This window comes from Somniosus microcephalus, chromosome 6, assembly GCF_052327205.1.
Source record: "Somniosus microcephalus isolate GS21.2 chromosome 6, FLI_Smic_1.0, whole genome shotgun sequence".
In the NCBI taxonomy this organism is placed as follows: Eukaryota; Metazoa; Chordata; class Chondrichthyes; order Squaliformes; family Somniosidae; genus Somniosus; species Somniosus microcephalus.
In genome coordinates this window covers 232,596,896-232,614,332 of record NC_140992.1, presented here as the reverse complement: position 1 = coordinate 232,614,332, position 17,437 = coordinate 232,596,896, and the positions used below count along the sequence as shown (strand labels likewise).

At 39.0% G+C, this 17,437-nt stretch overlaps 1 protein-coding gene across 2 annotated transcripts in view; it reads right to left on the bottom strand.

Moving 5' to 3' along the window:
* The window catches only part of uri1 (URI1 prefoldin like chaperone), a 63,876-nt gene that overhangs the window by 44,490 nt on the left and 1,949 nt on the right, over positions 1–17,437 (bottom strand). Inside the window, exons 2-4 of one of the 2 annotated variants that reach the window (XM_085991550.1) lie at positions 7,968–8,002; positions 5,307–5,385; positions 3,397–3,532 (exon numbers count right to left, since the gene is read on the bottom strand). In XM_085991550.1, coding sequence (XP_085847676.1) covers positions 3,397–3,532; positions 5,307–5,385; positions 7,968–8,002 — 250 coding nt within the window. Of the gene's footprint in view, positions 1–3,396; positions 3,533–5,306; positions 5,386–7,967; positions 8,065–17,437 lie in introns of both variants that reach the window. The other variant, XM_085991551.1, reaches the window with a different exon arrangement.

The following is a 17,437-nucleotide window of genomic DNA, read 5'->3' as shown; positions in this document are numbered from 1 at the left end:
GCATTTGTGTCTACAATATAAACATGTTGAAAAAAAAACGACTTGAAAATCCTATTTCTAACACTCAGTAAAGAAACTTCTAGTGCTGTAAAAGAAAATAAAGTTTCATTTGCAATCAGGAAATTGAAAATGCAGCATTATAATGACTGCATAAACAAAGGAAAATGACAGGGCAAACATTTCATAAAATCATACAGCCTTGAAGTTTGCTCTAGATCATTAAATTTCTGCAACAATTAGGCCTTTTTACACAGCAGCAAATTGGTATGGTTGCCATAGCAAGCCTGAGCCTTGAAGTCATATATCTCAGATTCTGGAAAGGTCAGACATAGACAGTCTAATAACTCAAGAGCTGTTTGACAGATTTCAACCAAGCATGGTCAAATAATAATATAAAACCATGTCTGTGGTTGTTAAACGCTGGAGGTCAGGGAAAAGGTTAAGGTTCTGGAATATTTTTGCTCAATTCAAAAGATAATATGAATAACTATATCTGGATCTAAAGAACAGCTTTAGGTGGGAGGTTAAAGTTATTGAGAAATGCTATGCCTTTAATAAATGTTAAACAGCCAAATCACTGACAAAAACACAACAAAAATCCATATTAAACCAAATCTGAACATGAACAAAAGTATAACTGCAACTAGACAAATTTGATTAATATAAAACTAGAAAAATGCTGAAATTATAGATGATTTACACCAATCTATAAGTTATCTCTAAAAAAGCTTACTATTCAGCACAAAACCACTTTCGAGAAACTGCTATGCTGGGTAGTTTGAGAAAGCTGTATATTTCTGAATGTTGCACAATTTAGATGGTATACATGTTTAAGACCATGAAATAATGGTACTCCCTTATACACCAATGAGCATTCCTGTACATAGGAACAGCTGTAGGCCATTCAACCCCATAAACCTGTTCCGCCATTCAATTAGATCATGGCTGATCTGTACCTCAACTCCATTTACCCACCTTTTTTCCATATCCCTTGATACACTTACCTAACAAAATCTATTGATATCGATCATGAAAATTTCAATTGACCCAGCATCCACAGACTTTTGGGGCATAGAGTTCCTGATCTCCATTACCCTTTGCATGAAAAAATGCTTCCCGATTTCACTCCTAACTGGCCTGGCTTTCATTTTAAGGTTATGTCCCCTTATTCTGGATTCCCCGCTAGTTGAAAGTTTCTCTGTATCTACCCGATCAAATCCCTTTATCGTTTTAACACCTTGATTAGATTATCCCTCAACTTTCTAAACTCAAGTGAATACAAACCATATTTATGCAACCTGTCCTCATAATTTAACCCTTTAAACCCAGGTATCATTCTGGTGAATCTGTGCTGTGCCTCCAAGGGTAATACATCTTTCCTACGGTACGGTACCCAGAACTGAATGCAGTAACCTGGATAGGGTCTGACCAAGGCTCTGCACAACTGAAGCGTCATTGTTTTTGAATATGTTTTGTACCTGTGCACTAGCATTTAGTGATTTGTGTACATGGACACCTAACTCCCTTTGCTCCTTATCCCTCACCATTATAATATTCCAATTTGTCTGTCAGAACCAAAGTGTATAACCTCACACTCCCCACCTTGAACTCCATCTGCCATCGTTTTTCCCACTCACTTAGTCTATGTTCCTTTCTAACTTCCTGCTGCCATCTATACAACTTACTGTGCCTCCTAACTGGTGTCATTTGCAAACTTTCATGTACAACTCTCTATTCCTTCATCCAAGTCATTAATATATATGGTGAAAAGTCAAGGCCCCAGAACATATCCCTGGGGAACATCACTTGTCACATCCCGCTAATCAGAGAACATTCCCTTTACCCCTACTCTCTGTTTCCGACCACCCAACCAATTACCAACCCACGACACAAGGTTAACACCAATTCTGTGCACTTTCATTTGTTAATAATCTTACGTGAAACCATATCAAATGCCTTCGGAAGTCCATATAAGCAGCCATAAACATACCACTATCCACCATGCTAGTGACCTCCTCAAAAAATTCAACTACATTAGTCAGACATGACCCATCTTTCACAAATCCATGCTGACTCTCTTTGATCAGCTCATACTTGTCCAAGTACTCAATCACTCTGTCCCTAATGATAGATTCCAGTAACTTTGCCACAACTATTGTCAAACCGACAATTTTGTAGTTACAGGTACCTGGTTTCTCCCCCTGTTCCTTCTTGAATAATGGAGTTACATTTGCTATTCTACATATACATGCCCACTTCATTTTCCTGTAACTGAACTATGACTCAAGTCTCCTTACAACCCAACTCCCCTACAAATGCAGTCAGTGAATTGTTGAGTGGACGAAATCCAATGAAATAGTTGTCAATGGAAGATTTTACAAACCTGGACAACATTGCATAAGGGATGAATACTCCACTGAGCTAATTCAGTGGTAAACTGAATTTAATTGATTGGAACGTATTACTCTGCAGTAAGATTGCTTTAATTCTAATGAAATTGTATATGTAGCATTGCAAATATAGTTGCATGTGAAGTGTGATGGTACAAGTGCAGTACTTCTCAATATGTTTTGGACTAAAATGTGTTTTGTTCCACAGCTGTGTTCTTGTTATTTCAAAACAATAAACTATCTGACTAAACATCAGAGCATAATAAGCAGATCGTTCCCCTCAGTGGAAGAGCAAGGAGTTGAGCAAAATCTCAACACTGTCCCTGGGGGTAGGTGGAACTCAAACTATTCGGAGCATGACCGCAGAAACTAATGTGCTCGGAGCCCATCCTCAGAAGCACTTGGATTGGCTATCTGGAATCAGGTATATCTTAGAATTGGGATTTCTTTTTTTTAAATCTCAAATATTACAGCATGAAAAACATGGTCTTAAAGAAAAATTGGAATTAATTTACTTTAAAAGTTCCTACTTTCCCATGTTATTTACATTGCTTAAATCAAATTCCTGTGTAATTCAAAATTTTCAGTGCAAAAAACTATTTTGAATTATCAGGAGTACAGTGTATTTCCTTTGAAGACTCATCAAGAATGCTCAGTTAGCCATATGCCCAGCTAAAGGCATTTGTGAGTTATTCCGCAACCTCAAAAAAAGACTTTACCACTGAGTAGCACTTGAAGACCACTAGGCTCATGTCAGACCAAACAGCAATATACTAGCACTAGTAGTTCACTCTGCCAATGTTAAACCAAGCAGTAAGTGAGATTTCTTTATCCCTAAATGTCCTCAAGATCAATTACTGTTAGCCAGTTACCTGCATGGATCGCCTGTTTGATATTCTTCCCTAGAAAGGTCCTGTGACTAATATGACAAAACATCGGAAACATTGTCCCTGCAACTACATTCAAAAAGAACAAAATTAAAGTTTTAAAATTTAAAGTAACTCACGTTTTTTCCTGTGCTCCACCAGACCAATAGCTTGCTTTGCAGAGCACTTGGCAAACCAATTGTCACCTAGTAAAACCTTGACTTCGTTTGTGTGGATTAGCTGTCCTGGCATAAATGCAAGTGGGCCAAATGGCACCTGTCACAAAAACAATTATGAAATAAAAAAGTTTACATCAACAAGACTATATTGTAACCAGCTGAATGGTCTGTATTCATTTTGTAAATTGTATTTCAACATTTTTAAGAATAAAACAAGGCTACAATGTAAATCCTTTATTATAATAACCACTTAAAAAGACCTTTTACTCACCAGAGTTTTGTGCTAGTAAAGTAATTATCTATATATTATATAAAAGTTTTGAGGGCATCCATCACACTTCAAAGTGTCAAATGTATACAAAGAATACAAGGCTGTTTTTCTAACTGGGAGCTGAAAATTTGTAAGCACATAGCAATTCCCCAAAGATTTGTTTTCCTCCTCTTAGATTTGAGCTACTCAAAACTATACAACCAAAAATGGTACTTCTACGTCAAAATTAATTAGATTAACACTAACAATCCAGAAAACACGCGTTCAAACCCTGTCATGGCAGTTTGAGAATGTGAATTCCATTCAAAGAGAAAAGTCTGGAAATAAAATACTGGTGTCAGTATAAGTGACCATGATTGTTGTAAAAATCCAACTGGTTCACTAATATCCTTCAGGGAAGGAAACCTGCCATCCTTACCTGGTCTGGCCTATATGTAACTCCAAGTCCCACCCCTTCGCTCTTAACTGACCTCTGGCCTAGCAAGCCACCCAGTTGTATCAGGGCAACTAGAGATGGGTAATAAATGCCAGCAATGCCCACATCAGGAATTTTTTTTATATAGGGCACAAGGAGGACTCTTGGAGACATCTTAATTGAAATATTTCAAAGACAAATTTATCCAAAACACAATAAAAATACATTTGCACAAACTTAAGTATTCTGTAGAAAACAAGACAAAACTAAATGCTTTGACATAATCACTTCAAATGACAAATTGAGAACAATTGTTTGCTGATCTCACAAATTAGGTAGGGAATTAGTATGAGGTTTTGGCCAAAGAGGTAACATCTCAACTATATCAATCATGTTAAAACCAAATAGCTGGGCTTCCCTGATGACTCACTGTTAAAGCGGTGAATAATTCAGCCAAACAGGCCAGGAAGGTCCTGTGTTTAATCCCTGGTTTGTGGCAAGTTAGTTCTCATTCCTGATTACTATCTAGCAGCCTCATGTGGGCAAGATCATGCTCATCTTTGACACATACTGCACTTGAATAGCCTGAAGTAGCTCACCATCTATGCTCATGCATGAGTAATCTCCACCCGAGTGAGGCACTGGAAGGCACTGTCAAACCATAACTCAGCAAGGAGCCCACATCTTCAGTGAGCAGAGAAAACAAAACAGCCAGCCAGAGCCCATAGCTTCACTGTCAAAACACCATGAATGATGCCAATATAAATATGGCTTAGGCCAACTCCAAAAGGAGAAAACAAAATCTGAGACTGGAAATGATGGTAGATTCTGCAACTTAACATTAAATATTTTATAGGAACCAATCAAAAATGTGCTTTATTATCTTTGGGTAGAAATCCCAATATGGAATGCTCTTTTCACTGGAGATGTGCACCCTCTCTCACCTCTATACTTCAAGAAATCCTCTGCCCTCCACAATAGCATAACTTGACCCATCGTGAACAATGTCACTGGGGAAAATCAATGATGGTTGGCTGTTAACCCCAATTTACAAGAAGCTTAGCGAAAGTCAAATAGGAGCTCGCAGAAGGAAACATGCTGATTTTTCAATTCATATGGGAAAAAACAGAACACATCTACATAATTTCCCTGGGGAAATCTTTTTCAGGAAGATTTCATACTCACCATAACATCGTAAGACACTTTGTCAGGCAAAGTTTTAAGCCTATCTTGAAGTGCTTCATAGCCATTTTGTACTTTAACCCTAAATATTGAAATGTTAACATTTGAATTTTTACATTTCTCACATAAACAAATGAATTATGCATGTACAAGTTAATTATGTATCCTGTATGCTTTCGAGAAGTACATAATTTTGACTTTTAATATTATTCCAGTTTAGAGATTGCTAACAGAGCTTATACTCAATGTGCCTTCAGAGGGGTCTTTAAAAAAGAAAGCATTTCATACCTTTATATAAAAGCATAGAGTAAACAGTAACTGGGATACAATGGTGATAATGTTCAATTTAACACTATTATTTGAAACAGCTGAAGACAGCATTTATACAATTCCAAAGTTCCTACAGAAAGTTCTCTAGCAATATACACAATTAGAAAATTGTTATTTGACTACTTTAGAAAATTGTAAGTGATATATATATATAAAATATAATATATGAAAAATGTATTCGTGTGTGCAACACCTCCTAGAACTTACTGCACTGTCTAGGAACATCACATAAAAAAACAACTAGGTGGTAAACTATTAAACAATCTGTTAAAGGAGAGCAAATGTAACCCCTAGTTCCCAATGGATCAGTGGGTAAGTGAATTGCAATACGAACTAGTGAATGTCAATTTCAATCCCTGTTCTGTACAAAGTTGGCCAATTTCAACTGGGCTGATGAAGGCACAGTTGAGCTCAGTGTCCTTGGACTATAGGGCTGTGTCGGAGAATAATCAAATAAGCCAGGGCAAGTGCATAGAAATCAGCAGCAGGAATCCTGACCAATTTCCTCCCATCCCTAATCTAGAAGCGAGAAGGACAATTAAAGCCTCACTCACCCCCTACCACTGCCTTGCTGATATCAGTTAATTCAGTAGTTGGGATCTTGCTAGTCAATGATGCATCACCCTGCATTTAAAGGAAGAACGAACGTGCATTTATATAGTGCTGTTCACATCCTCAGGATGTCCTAAAGCATGTCACAGCCAATGGATTACTTTTATAGTACAGTAACTGTTGTAATGCAGGCAAATGTGAGACAATTTACACACTGCAAGGTCCAACAAACATCAATGAAATAAATGATGTTTTAATGATGTTGGTAGAAGGATAAGTGTTCGCCAGGACACCAGGAAATGCCTCTGCTCCTCAAATGTGACATGGGGGTGAAATTGGTCAATGCCAGCAACGCAAATCGAGCCAATAGTGAATCGGCAGCCTGTTGAGCATGGTGTAAAACGGGCTGCCGATTCGCACTACTGGCATTGACCAATTCCTTACAGTTTATGTCTACTTGAGCAGGCAGGCGCACCTTGGTTTAATGTCTCATCTGAAAAATGGCACCTAAAAGTGCAGCATTCCCTCAGTACCACACTTAAGTGGCAGTCTAAATCACTTGGTCAACTCTGAAGTGGGGCTTGAATCCATGACCTGCTAACTCAGAGGTGAGTTCTACCACCTAACCATCTGGGAGGTGGCGGTGGTGGTGGGGAGGGGGGTGAGGATTTCTACAATATCTTAAATTTTAACAGGTATTCCCTCCATTAACCTCATGAGAAAACCAGCTGTTTCATAGCATAAAAATTGAGTGACCGTGGATTAAAATTTGACAAGACCAAGTGTACTTACATCATTAATACTAACATAGTATTTCATCTTCCCCATAGGTAATACTGTTCAATAAATTTATTATACGAAGAAGTTGTGTTCACCTCACTGGTATGTTGAGCACATGACACAGTATCTGCTAAGCTGGCCAGTAGGTTTTACTGCTATGCATCTTTCCCAGAATACTTGATCATTTTTCCCAGTAAACCTGTTACAGTCATCAGTGTGAAGTGGTAGCTTGGTTAAAGCTAGGATACGTCTGTGCAAGTATCTGATAGTAACCCAATGTTCTGACTCCTCTCGAAGTTGTGTAGAACGGGCTTATAAACGGATAGCCTTTGTATATGGAGTGAGACAGGGAAACGATACCTCTATGTGATAACCAGATGGCTTTGTGATTCTGGTTAGGCCAGGTCACCAATGTAATATAAAGAGAGATAGAATAGCTGGGGTCTGGCAGAACAAGCCGAGGATCACAGAAGCTCCAAACCATAACATTTCTGTTCTCTAGGTCAAGGTACTATTGCTTGGTCTGCAAATAAAGATTTTTGAATTTAACCTCTCTCAAGTGCAGTTATTTCTGGTGTCCGAAGTGGAAACAAAACTGCTCATCTCGATGAACAGTCTCGAAACTTAATTTATGCAATTTGCAAAGCATGGGACATTCATTAATGTTTGGACTGGGAATACCAAGTTGAGTTATTATTGATAAAGAAAGTGCTGAGTTATATATTCTTCTATATAGATATCACTTGTTTACTGTAAAGCACAGCAAGGAAGGAAGTTACATTTTCTTTCCTAGTTTCTCACTGGTAAAAGTAATGTACAACTGCTGAGCTGTATAGAATGTAGAGTGTTTTTCATACATTTTTCACTTTCTATTAAAAGAGGTCCATTTACTTATTGGTGGGATTACATCATTCATAGTATTTGACAAGCAAAATGATCGGAAAAATGCTAAGAGAACTTAATACTTAGAGTAAGCATGTTCACTGAAATGTTTGGACTTACCAGTGCTGGATTTTTTCCTTGCAGCTTGAGACCACCTGTTATTAAAATAGACAACTGCTCATGAAAAGCAATGTCAAGAATTCCAAGATTGTTCATACTGTAAACAAAAATACAGCATACAGCTGCAACTTAATTGATCAAAAAATAAAAGTATCTGAAACAAATCCACTTTTCCATGGGACTTCACGGTTTGGTGACAAGCAGCATTACAATATCTGAAGGCAGTTTCTTGTTGATTTCACAAACTTTCACCATGAACTTTAGTTTATCTCCCTCAATCATTATTAAAAAAAAAGATACAAATATACTTATATTTGATATAACTGCATATATTTAGCATGCCTGAACAAATTTGTTTGAGATGAATGCCTGTCTTTTTTCCTGAGGCACTGAAAATTATTTTGAGGAACTGTTTTTCCTCCTTATTTCACAATAGCTTGATCGCAACATGTAAAGCTATTAACACCACTTCATTTGAGCGAATTTTAAGCAAAACAGTTAGGTCATTACAGATTACTGTAAACAAGCTCAACCTGTAGGTATAAACACGATCACATAAAAAAATATAATAATTTGTAATACAATTTCCTCCTCCACAATAAAAATTCTACTGCATATTTTGTAAATAATGTACTTTTATAGATAATCCAGACTGGGGAGGGGGAAATCAGTCAATAAAAAGATGACAGCCTAAACACATTGATATAATCCAGGAGCTTTATCTGACAACGAATAGATTAGAAACATATTTTGACACATATTTACAAACTGGAAAATGTGTCTTTGGATGAAAACTCTTTGTCTCCAAGTATATTAGCAAATAAATTCTATATAAATTGTAACAGATTTATAAAAGTACAACTCAGAACAGTTTATGTTAATTTTACATAATTCTTCTGTACAGAAAAGAATCAGAGTAGGATACACATGAACTTCCAAGAGACAGACAGAAAACAAACTGACAAGGCTATGCGTGGACGAAGAGGCTTCAGAGCTTGAGCTGGATGCCACTGGTTAGGGAAGAATAAAAATGTGCTAGAACAGAACCAAACAACATCCTTGGTTATGCTTGAAATTATTTTAAAACCAATTCACCTCCATAAATGCTCCTTCAGCCACAAGATTTGGGTGCAATGTCAAAGCTTTTGTGCACATCTGTTAATTAGATCCTTGTTCACATGATTAAAAATGTACTGGTTAATAAACACGGGGCATCAACGTGAAGACATAGACCATGCTGTGCCATTTCTTAATTTTGTATGAAATACTATCTTGTTCAATCACTGGTCTGTTGTGAATTAACGGACTCAGCTGGAGCAGCAGTAGGAGAGCTATAATTGCCCTCAACACCCCTGGAGCGGGGCTGGGGATTAAAAAAAAAAATCAACCCCAGTTCTAATCGCCATCCAACAAACCCTACTAGCAGTGTGCATATGTAGAAACTAGGTTATGCCAGGTTAGGTTCAGCTGCAACACCTTCTTTGGTTAAATAGCCTACATCACTGTCTAGGCTCTTGTATGAACACTGGCCACTTGAGCAAGGTACTGGGGGTTGCCCCCAACAAGGAATCAATACTTTCTAGAGAGCAAGAAAAAATGATCAGAAGAAGAGGTAGAAAAAGATAAATGCCATTAACACAATGTTGCACTGATTTTACTTGGGGTTTCACAAAAAGAAATAGGGGAAAAATTATCTTCCAAGTACAAGTTTTCCCCACCCCCACTCCCAAAATCTAGTTTAAAAGGAAAAGAGAAGCATGTACTTATATCCTCATCCTCCCCACCTCGCTAATTTTCTCCCTTCTCTCCTCAGAGTCGACTTCTTCCTGGCCACTGGTCCATGTAAAGCCTTCATCTGCATTCACTTGCAGGAGCATGTTGGCCACCACAGTGGACCCAAGAACTCCTCTCTTTCTCAGTCAACAATGCTCTGCTCTCCATCTCCAGTCCAAAACAAATATATTACAGTAAGTAGAGACAACAGTCCAGTAAAACAAAGAATCAAAAATTCAGTCATGGCATTACATTTCAAAAAGTACTTCATTGGCTATGAAGTGCTTTGGGATAATTACGAGATCATGAAAGTTATTATATAAATGCATTTTTTTCTTTCTTTCTATTATAGTTGAATCTGAAAAAAGCATCACTGTCATAAGTTGCCACAAGAATGTTGGGGGGGGGGAAGTTTATCAGTTTTTCTAATATAATAAACAGGTAGAGTTAATTGGAACTTTATTCTCAAACTTGATTTCTGCTTATCCCTAGCATGTATAATATATCATTTGTATAATATTATGTAGTATTGTATTGTGCTATTAGTACAGATTTGGATTTGTTTTCTATATATGATTTTTTTTTTTAATTCCACCACTTGCCTCTAAGGAGCGCCAATGCACAATCTTTCTATGAGACATTATTTAGCAATACATTTTGTTACTGTAAACTCCATTTTGAGCAACAACTTTACATAAAGGCAGTATGAAGTCCACTATATAACATATTGATAACCAGAACTGTAATTCACCTCTTGCTTAGAGTTTAATACTACTTTCACAATGTACCTTTTAAGATACCTGCTGGTCACCTGCTCTGTACCTATAGCACTTGACTTTTGTGCAGTCCTTCTGAATGTACCCAAAGTGACCTAAAAGCTTTATTAGTATTTCATCAACATTGATGTTTGTACAAGTAGTGTGCTGCCTTCAATGACATATCACATCATCCAGTAGTGACAGCATAGTACATAATGTAAATTTGGAAAAAATATCTTGTGCGCTTGGCTTTTCTGCATAAGCACTAGTGAAGAAAGTTACAATGCAAACAGTGCCAGTTCTGATCAGAACGTCAGGAGTTAAACCTTGCTGTGCACAATTAGGCCACCACATTGCACTTCAAAAAGTAATTAATTGGCTGTGAAGTGCTCCAAGATATCCTGAGTTAAGGTGCTATATAAATTGAAGTTCTTACTACAAGACCTTTACAATAAAGGTCAGCATCTGAATGAAGCTGGAAAAGGAAAGGATCTTTCTGTGATTATTGATCATGCTCCAGTCAATAGGACATTACCAAAACAAATAACTCGGACCTATCTGAACACAAACGGGACCAACATCCTTGCGGGGAGCTTTGCTGGTACTGTTGGGGGGGGGGGGGGGGGGGGGGGGGGGGGGGTAAACTAACTTGGCAGGGGAATGGGATACAGAGTGGAGCTATAGTAGGGGGTGATGCACAGCCAAATATAGAGGAAAAAACAAGTCAGCCTGGAAGGCAGAGCAAATATGTAACGGCACAAGGGAGTGTGGCAAGGCTGGATGGCATTTCTTTTAATGCAAGGAGTCTTGCGAGTAAGGCAGATGAATTGAAGGTGTTGATGAACACATGGGAGTATGATATCGTTGCTATTACAGAGACATGGTTGAGGGAGGGGCAGCTCAATATTCCGGGGTATAGAATCTTCAGGCGAGACAGAGGGGGGTGTAAAAGAGGAGGGGGTGTCGCAACATTAATCAAGGAGTCAATTACTGCTGTAAGGAGGGATGATATCTTAGCAGGCTCCTCTAATGAGGCCATATGGGTAGAACTTAAAATCAAAAAAGGGGGCAAGCACTTTGCTGGAAGTGTACTGTAGGCCCCCAGTCAGGGGGAGATATAGGAACAGATATGTAGGTAAATCTCAGAGAAGTGCAGAAATAATAGGGTAATAATAGTAGGGGATTTCAACTTCCCCAATATTAACTGGGATAGTCAGAGTGTGAAAGGCTTAGAGGGTGCAGAATTCTTAAAGTGCATCCAGGAAAGCTTTTTGAGCCAGCATGTAGTAAGTCCTACAAGAGAGGGGGCGGTACTGGACCTAATTCTAGGGAATGTAGCCGGGCAAGTGGTAGAAGTGTCAGTAGGAGAGCATTTTGGTGACAGTGACCATAATTCGGTGAGATTTAAGGTAGTCATGGAAAAGACAAAGATGGACCGGAAATAAAGGTTCTAAATTGGGGGAAGGCCAATTTTAATATAAGGCAGGATCTGGCCAAAGTGGACTGGGATCAGCTACTTGTAGGAAAATCCACATCTGAGCAGTGGGAGTCTGTCAGAAAGGAAATAGAGAGAGTACAATGGCAACATGTTCCCGTAAAGGTCAAGGGTGGGACCAACAAGCCCAGGGAACCCTGGATGTCAAGGGATATACGAGAATGGATTAGGGAAAAAAAGGGAGGCTTTTGGCAGATACAAAGGACTAAAAACAGTGGAAGCCCTAGAGGAGTATAGAAAGTACAGGGGGGTACTTAAAAAGGAAATTAGGAGAGCGAAGAGGGGGCATAAAATAACACTGGCGGGCAAAATAAAGGAAAATCCCAAGGTGTTTTTTTAAGTATATTAAGGGCAAGAGGATAACCAGGGAAAGAGTAGGGCCCATTAGGGACCAAAGTGACAATCTGTGTGTAGAGCCAGAAGATGTAGGTGGGGTTTTAAATAAATATTTTGCATCTGTGTTCACTATGGAGAAGGACAATGTAGGCATAGAAATCAGGCAGGGGGATTGTGATATACCTGAACAAATTAGTATTGAGAGGGAGGAGGTACTAGCGGTTTTAGCAGGCTTAAAAGTGAATAAATACCCAGGCCCAGACGAGATGTATCCCAGGCTGCTGTGAGGGGCAAGGGAGGAGATTGCAGGGGCTCTGACACAAATTTTCAGAACCTCTCTGGCCACAGGCGAGGTGCCAGAGGACTGGAGAACAGCTAACGTAGTACCATTATTCAAGAAAGGTAGTAGAGATAAACCAGGGAATTACAGGCCAGTGAGCCCAACATCGGTGGTAGGGAAATTATTGGAAAAAATTCTGAGGGACAGAATTAGTCTCCACTTGGGGAGGCAAGGATTAATCAAGGATAGCCTGCATGGCTTTGTCAGGGGGAGATCATGTCTAACCAATTTGATTGAATTTTGAGAGAGGGTGACTAGGTGTGTGGATGAGGGTAGTGCAGTTGATGTAGTCTACATGGACTTCAGTAAGGCTTTTGACAAAGTCCCACATGGGAGACTGATCAAGAAGGTAAGAGCCCATGGGATCCAGGGCAACTTGGCACATTGGATCCAAAATTGGCTTAGTGGCAGGAGGCAGAGGGTGATGGTTGAAGGTTGTTTGTGACTGGAAGCCTGTGTCCAGTGGTGTACCGCAGGGGTCGGTGCTGGGTCCTTTGCTGTTTGTAGTGTACATTAATGATTTAGATATGAATATAGGAGGTATGATCAGTAAGTTCGCAGATGACACGAAAATTGGTGGGGTGATAAATAGCGAGGAGGGAAGCCTCAGGCTACAGGACGATATAAACGGGTTGGTCAGATGGGCAGATCAGTGGCCAATGGAATTTAACCCTGAAAAGTGTGAGGTGAGGACTAACAAGGCAAGGGAATACACAATGAATGTTAGGACCCTTGGAAGGACAGAGGATCAGAGGGACCTTGGCGTGCATGTACATAGATCCCTGAATGCATCAGGGCAGGTAGATAAGGTGGTTAAAAAGGCATATGGGATACTTGCCTTCATTAGCCGAGGCATAGAATATAAGAGCAGGGAGGTTATGATGGAGCTGTACAAAACGCTAGTTAGGCCACAGCTGGAATACTGTGCGCAGTTCTGGTCGCCACACTATAGGAAGGATGTGATTGCATTGGAGAGGGTGCAGAGGAGATTCACCAGGATGTTACCTGGGCTGCAGCACTTCAGCTATGAAGAGAGACTGGACAGGCTGGGGTTGTTTTCCTTAGAGCAGAGAAGGCTGAGGGGGGACCTGATTGAGGTGTACAAAATTATGAGGGGCATAGATAGGGTAGATAGAAAGGAACTTTTCCCCTTAGTAGAGGGGTCAATAACTAGGGGGCATAGTTTCCAGGTAAGGAGCAGGAGGTTTAGAGGGGATTGGAGGAAAAACTTTTTCATCCAGAGGGTGGTTGGAATCTGGAATTCACTGCCTGAAAGGGTGGTAGAGGCAGGAACCCTCAACATTCAAGAAGCATTTAGGTGAGCACTTGAAACGCCATAGCATACAAGGCTACGGACCAAGTGCTGGAAAATGGGATTAGAATAGACAGGGCTTGATGGCCGGCGTGGACACGATGGGCCTCTTTCTGTGCTGTATGACTCTATGATATTTAAGAACTGGTTAAGTCAAATTATAACATTTTGTAGTTTTCTGTTAAAATCACATTTGAAATGTAATATGCGATCCATAGCAACTTATTATCTTCAAATGCAAGAGTTCAGAGAAATGATTCCAGAACTTATTGTAATACAGTCACGAGACACATTTTAAAAATGCTACAGAGAGCAAAACAAAGACTTGGGCTCTCACATGGGCATAAGGTCGAACCTGAAATATTAACAAACTATAAAAAAAAAATTAAAGTTTCTTAAAAATTGTAATTATCATAATGGAGAAATTTGACACGCCACAAAGATTAAAAATTAGTTTTTCAGGGCCATAACATTTGTTTAGCAGTCAATACACAGTTAAAACCCCAGTTACACCTAATCCAACAAGGCTGAACATTTAATGGGGTATTTTAACATCGAGATTACCACGGAAAAGCCCAAGTTTTCATCAGTTTCACTGATTTCCCTGATTGCCAGCTATTTGGGGGGCGGTCACAGCGCAGACAGCGTCGGAGCAGTAGATGACTGACTATAACTTCAGAATTTTTGCATTTAGATGCGCGTGCACTACATCCTGAAGTTGCGGTCAGTTTCAAAGAGGTAATAGCGGTGAACGCTGTTAGTTCGCCGTTATTACCCACAGTAAATTCCGGCTTCATGTTTTCAAGGATCCAACACATTTAAAGGACATCATGATGGCTCAATCTCAGAGGGAAGGAAATATGAAGTTATATCCCAAATACAAAAAAAATTCTGACAGATGGGGTCACATTGATACAGGTTAAACAGCATCTTTGGACATAATAGATTGAGCACTCCTAGCTGAACGAGGCTGCATGACCAACCACATTCTGTTGTTAAGAACCACCAAAGCTAGTCAACACACATTGTAAAGCTCAAGTGCCTTAATAGATTTCAGGTGCTTTATACGAGCACAATGAATTTGCAGCACATACCCTGGATGTGAAAGAAATATAGACATTACCCACTGCAGGCTACAAGCACACTTACTTTCAGTCAAGAACAGAGGGACATCAGTAGCAGTCACAAAGTTACCTTTGGCATAAACCCCTATTCTTTAACTGAAGGAGACATTTTGAAGGCAATTAGCAAATTTTAAGAAAACTGCAAGATAAAGCAAATAAATCTTGAAAATAAAGTAACTGAATTTTAATCTGTTAACTTCTTAAAACAGACAAATAGCTGGGGCAAATAGTAACATAGCTGCAGGCTATGTTTAAATTGGAATTATACTTCCAGCACACACAAAAAGTCATTAACATGTAACTGCAGTAATAATCAAATAAATATACAGACCGGTGAACTTCAAAGTACTATACATCATACTCTTTGAACACCAGAATAAACCCAAATATCTTCTACAATATGTGTTTGATTATTCACTGCAAATATGTCAAATCTGCATTTCAAACACAGCTGACAAACAAAAACTCTTAGCAAAGGAGTTTTATACTGAAATAAATTCTGAGACAGCTCAGCGTTTACAAAATATATTTGGTTTCCACACCAACAGCTTCACCACTGGTATTATCTGCCGTAGAGACATACCCACATATGCAGAATGCTGCAGTGTGGGTGTGTACTTGTTTTGGTCAAACCATTAAGTTCGAAGTTCAATGTCACCAAAACAACTGCAAGGTCACCACTAAAATGCCTGAATGACCTGCGCACATTAAAAATGCATGTTGCTATATTTAAATGATGAAGTTGGCAGACTGAATCAATTTTTAAAAAATGATGTTCTGCAGTGCCCAGGTGTGCATATACATCAATGTGCAAGTAAATCAAGGAATGTACTTGTCTGGATACTACTGGAGAGACTCCACAGAGAAATTACAATGTAAGCAGTGAATTGAGGTCCATCTTGAATTCAAACATCAAATTTAAATCGAGGTCCAGCATAAACAAGGTATTAGATCCTAATAATACATGAGCTTAGATACAACAAAAGGAAGTAAATAACTGTTGTTAATTGCTTTAATATGTTACAAGAAAGAATTGATTATCTGGGTAACACATCAAGTTCTGAAGTAGACCATTCAATATTTACTGAAATTGAATTTTGTGCCCCTTTTTGCTTGTTTTCTGTTGATCACTTTACACATTTTTACTTGTACAATAGTTCATCAATTGAACTTGATACAGTATCACAATATACCCTGTGTTATAATCTGGTCCTAGCAATGAAATAGGCAACAGCAGAGAGAGTAGAATTACCTCCTTTATGTAGGTAGACACTGCAATTCATTTGCTTCTATTTAGAAAAATGCCATGAATGTTTGACAATTTCAGATTAAACTTCTACTTGCAACATGTAAGAAAAATTGTCAGTTATTAATCTAAGTTTTTTCAGTTTTCATGTGATTTTCACTTCGCTCGTCAACTCCCCTATATTAGTTTGGCTCAACAACACCTTGAAATCAGTTTTCTCTTATGTCAGTCATCAACGCTCACTAAAATAAAAATTATTATACAAAATGCATAAATGCAATTTTGTTGTTTAAAGTGTGACCCATGGAATGACTCCCTCTTAAAGCATAATTATCGACTGGACTTCTATTTCTACGCGTTGGATCTACTGCCAGTGATTTTCTACTGTGTACTTTTGACAGAGCAAATCAACCAACCAATACCTATTTTCAATATTAGACCAATTAGTCAAATAATTAAACTGAAAACGTGTCCCCAGTGGTTCAGAGAGTTTATCTAGGCATTAGCTTAGCCTTACAGATCAGGACATACCCAAGTTTGGGTATGCTGAGTTAGCTAAGCTCAATGGAACCGTGTAGACATGCTACAATTGGTTACAGTGCCAATTTTGGGCTATGAAGTGTAAAATCAACTCGAGTTCCAGCTCCTGGTTGTTATTCAGCATTCCCTGCTGAGCGCGAGCACAGAAGAGGAGAAATAGGTATGCCAGTGATGTCTCCGCCAGCTGACAGTCACAGTCAGGCTCATACATGAATAATTACTACTTGGAAAAGTTATGAGGGTAACTGGAACCTATAGCTCCATACTCAAGCACGAGTCTATGGGCCAGACTTTGCTGTGAAAATAACGGTGAGGCTAACAGCAACTTCCAGCGACCGCACAGGTGCAATTAAATGCGGAAATCCAGAAGCTGCTGTCTGAGATGTGACGTTACTGTGTAAGCTTCCCGAAATCAGCATCTCGCTGTCTGACTCACCATTCAAATGTATTGAACGACGTGAAGTTCCTGTACTTACCTCAGATACAGACTAAACTTGCCAGAGAGAGTCAGGGCTTGTTCATTCCAGTCTAAGTACCCATTTAATG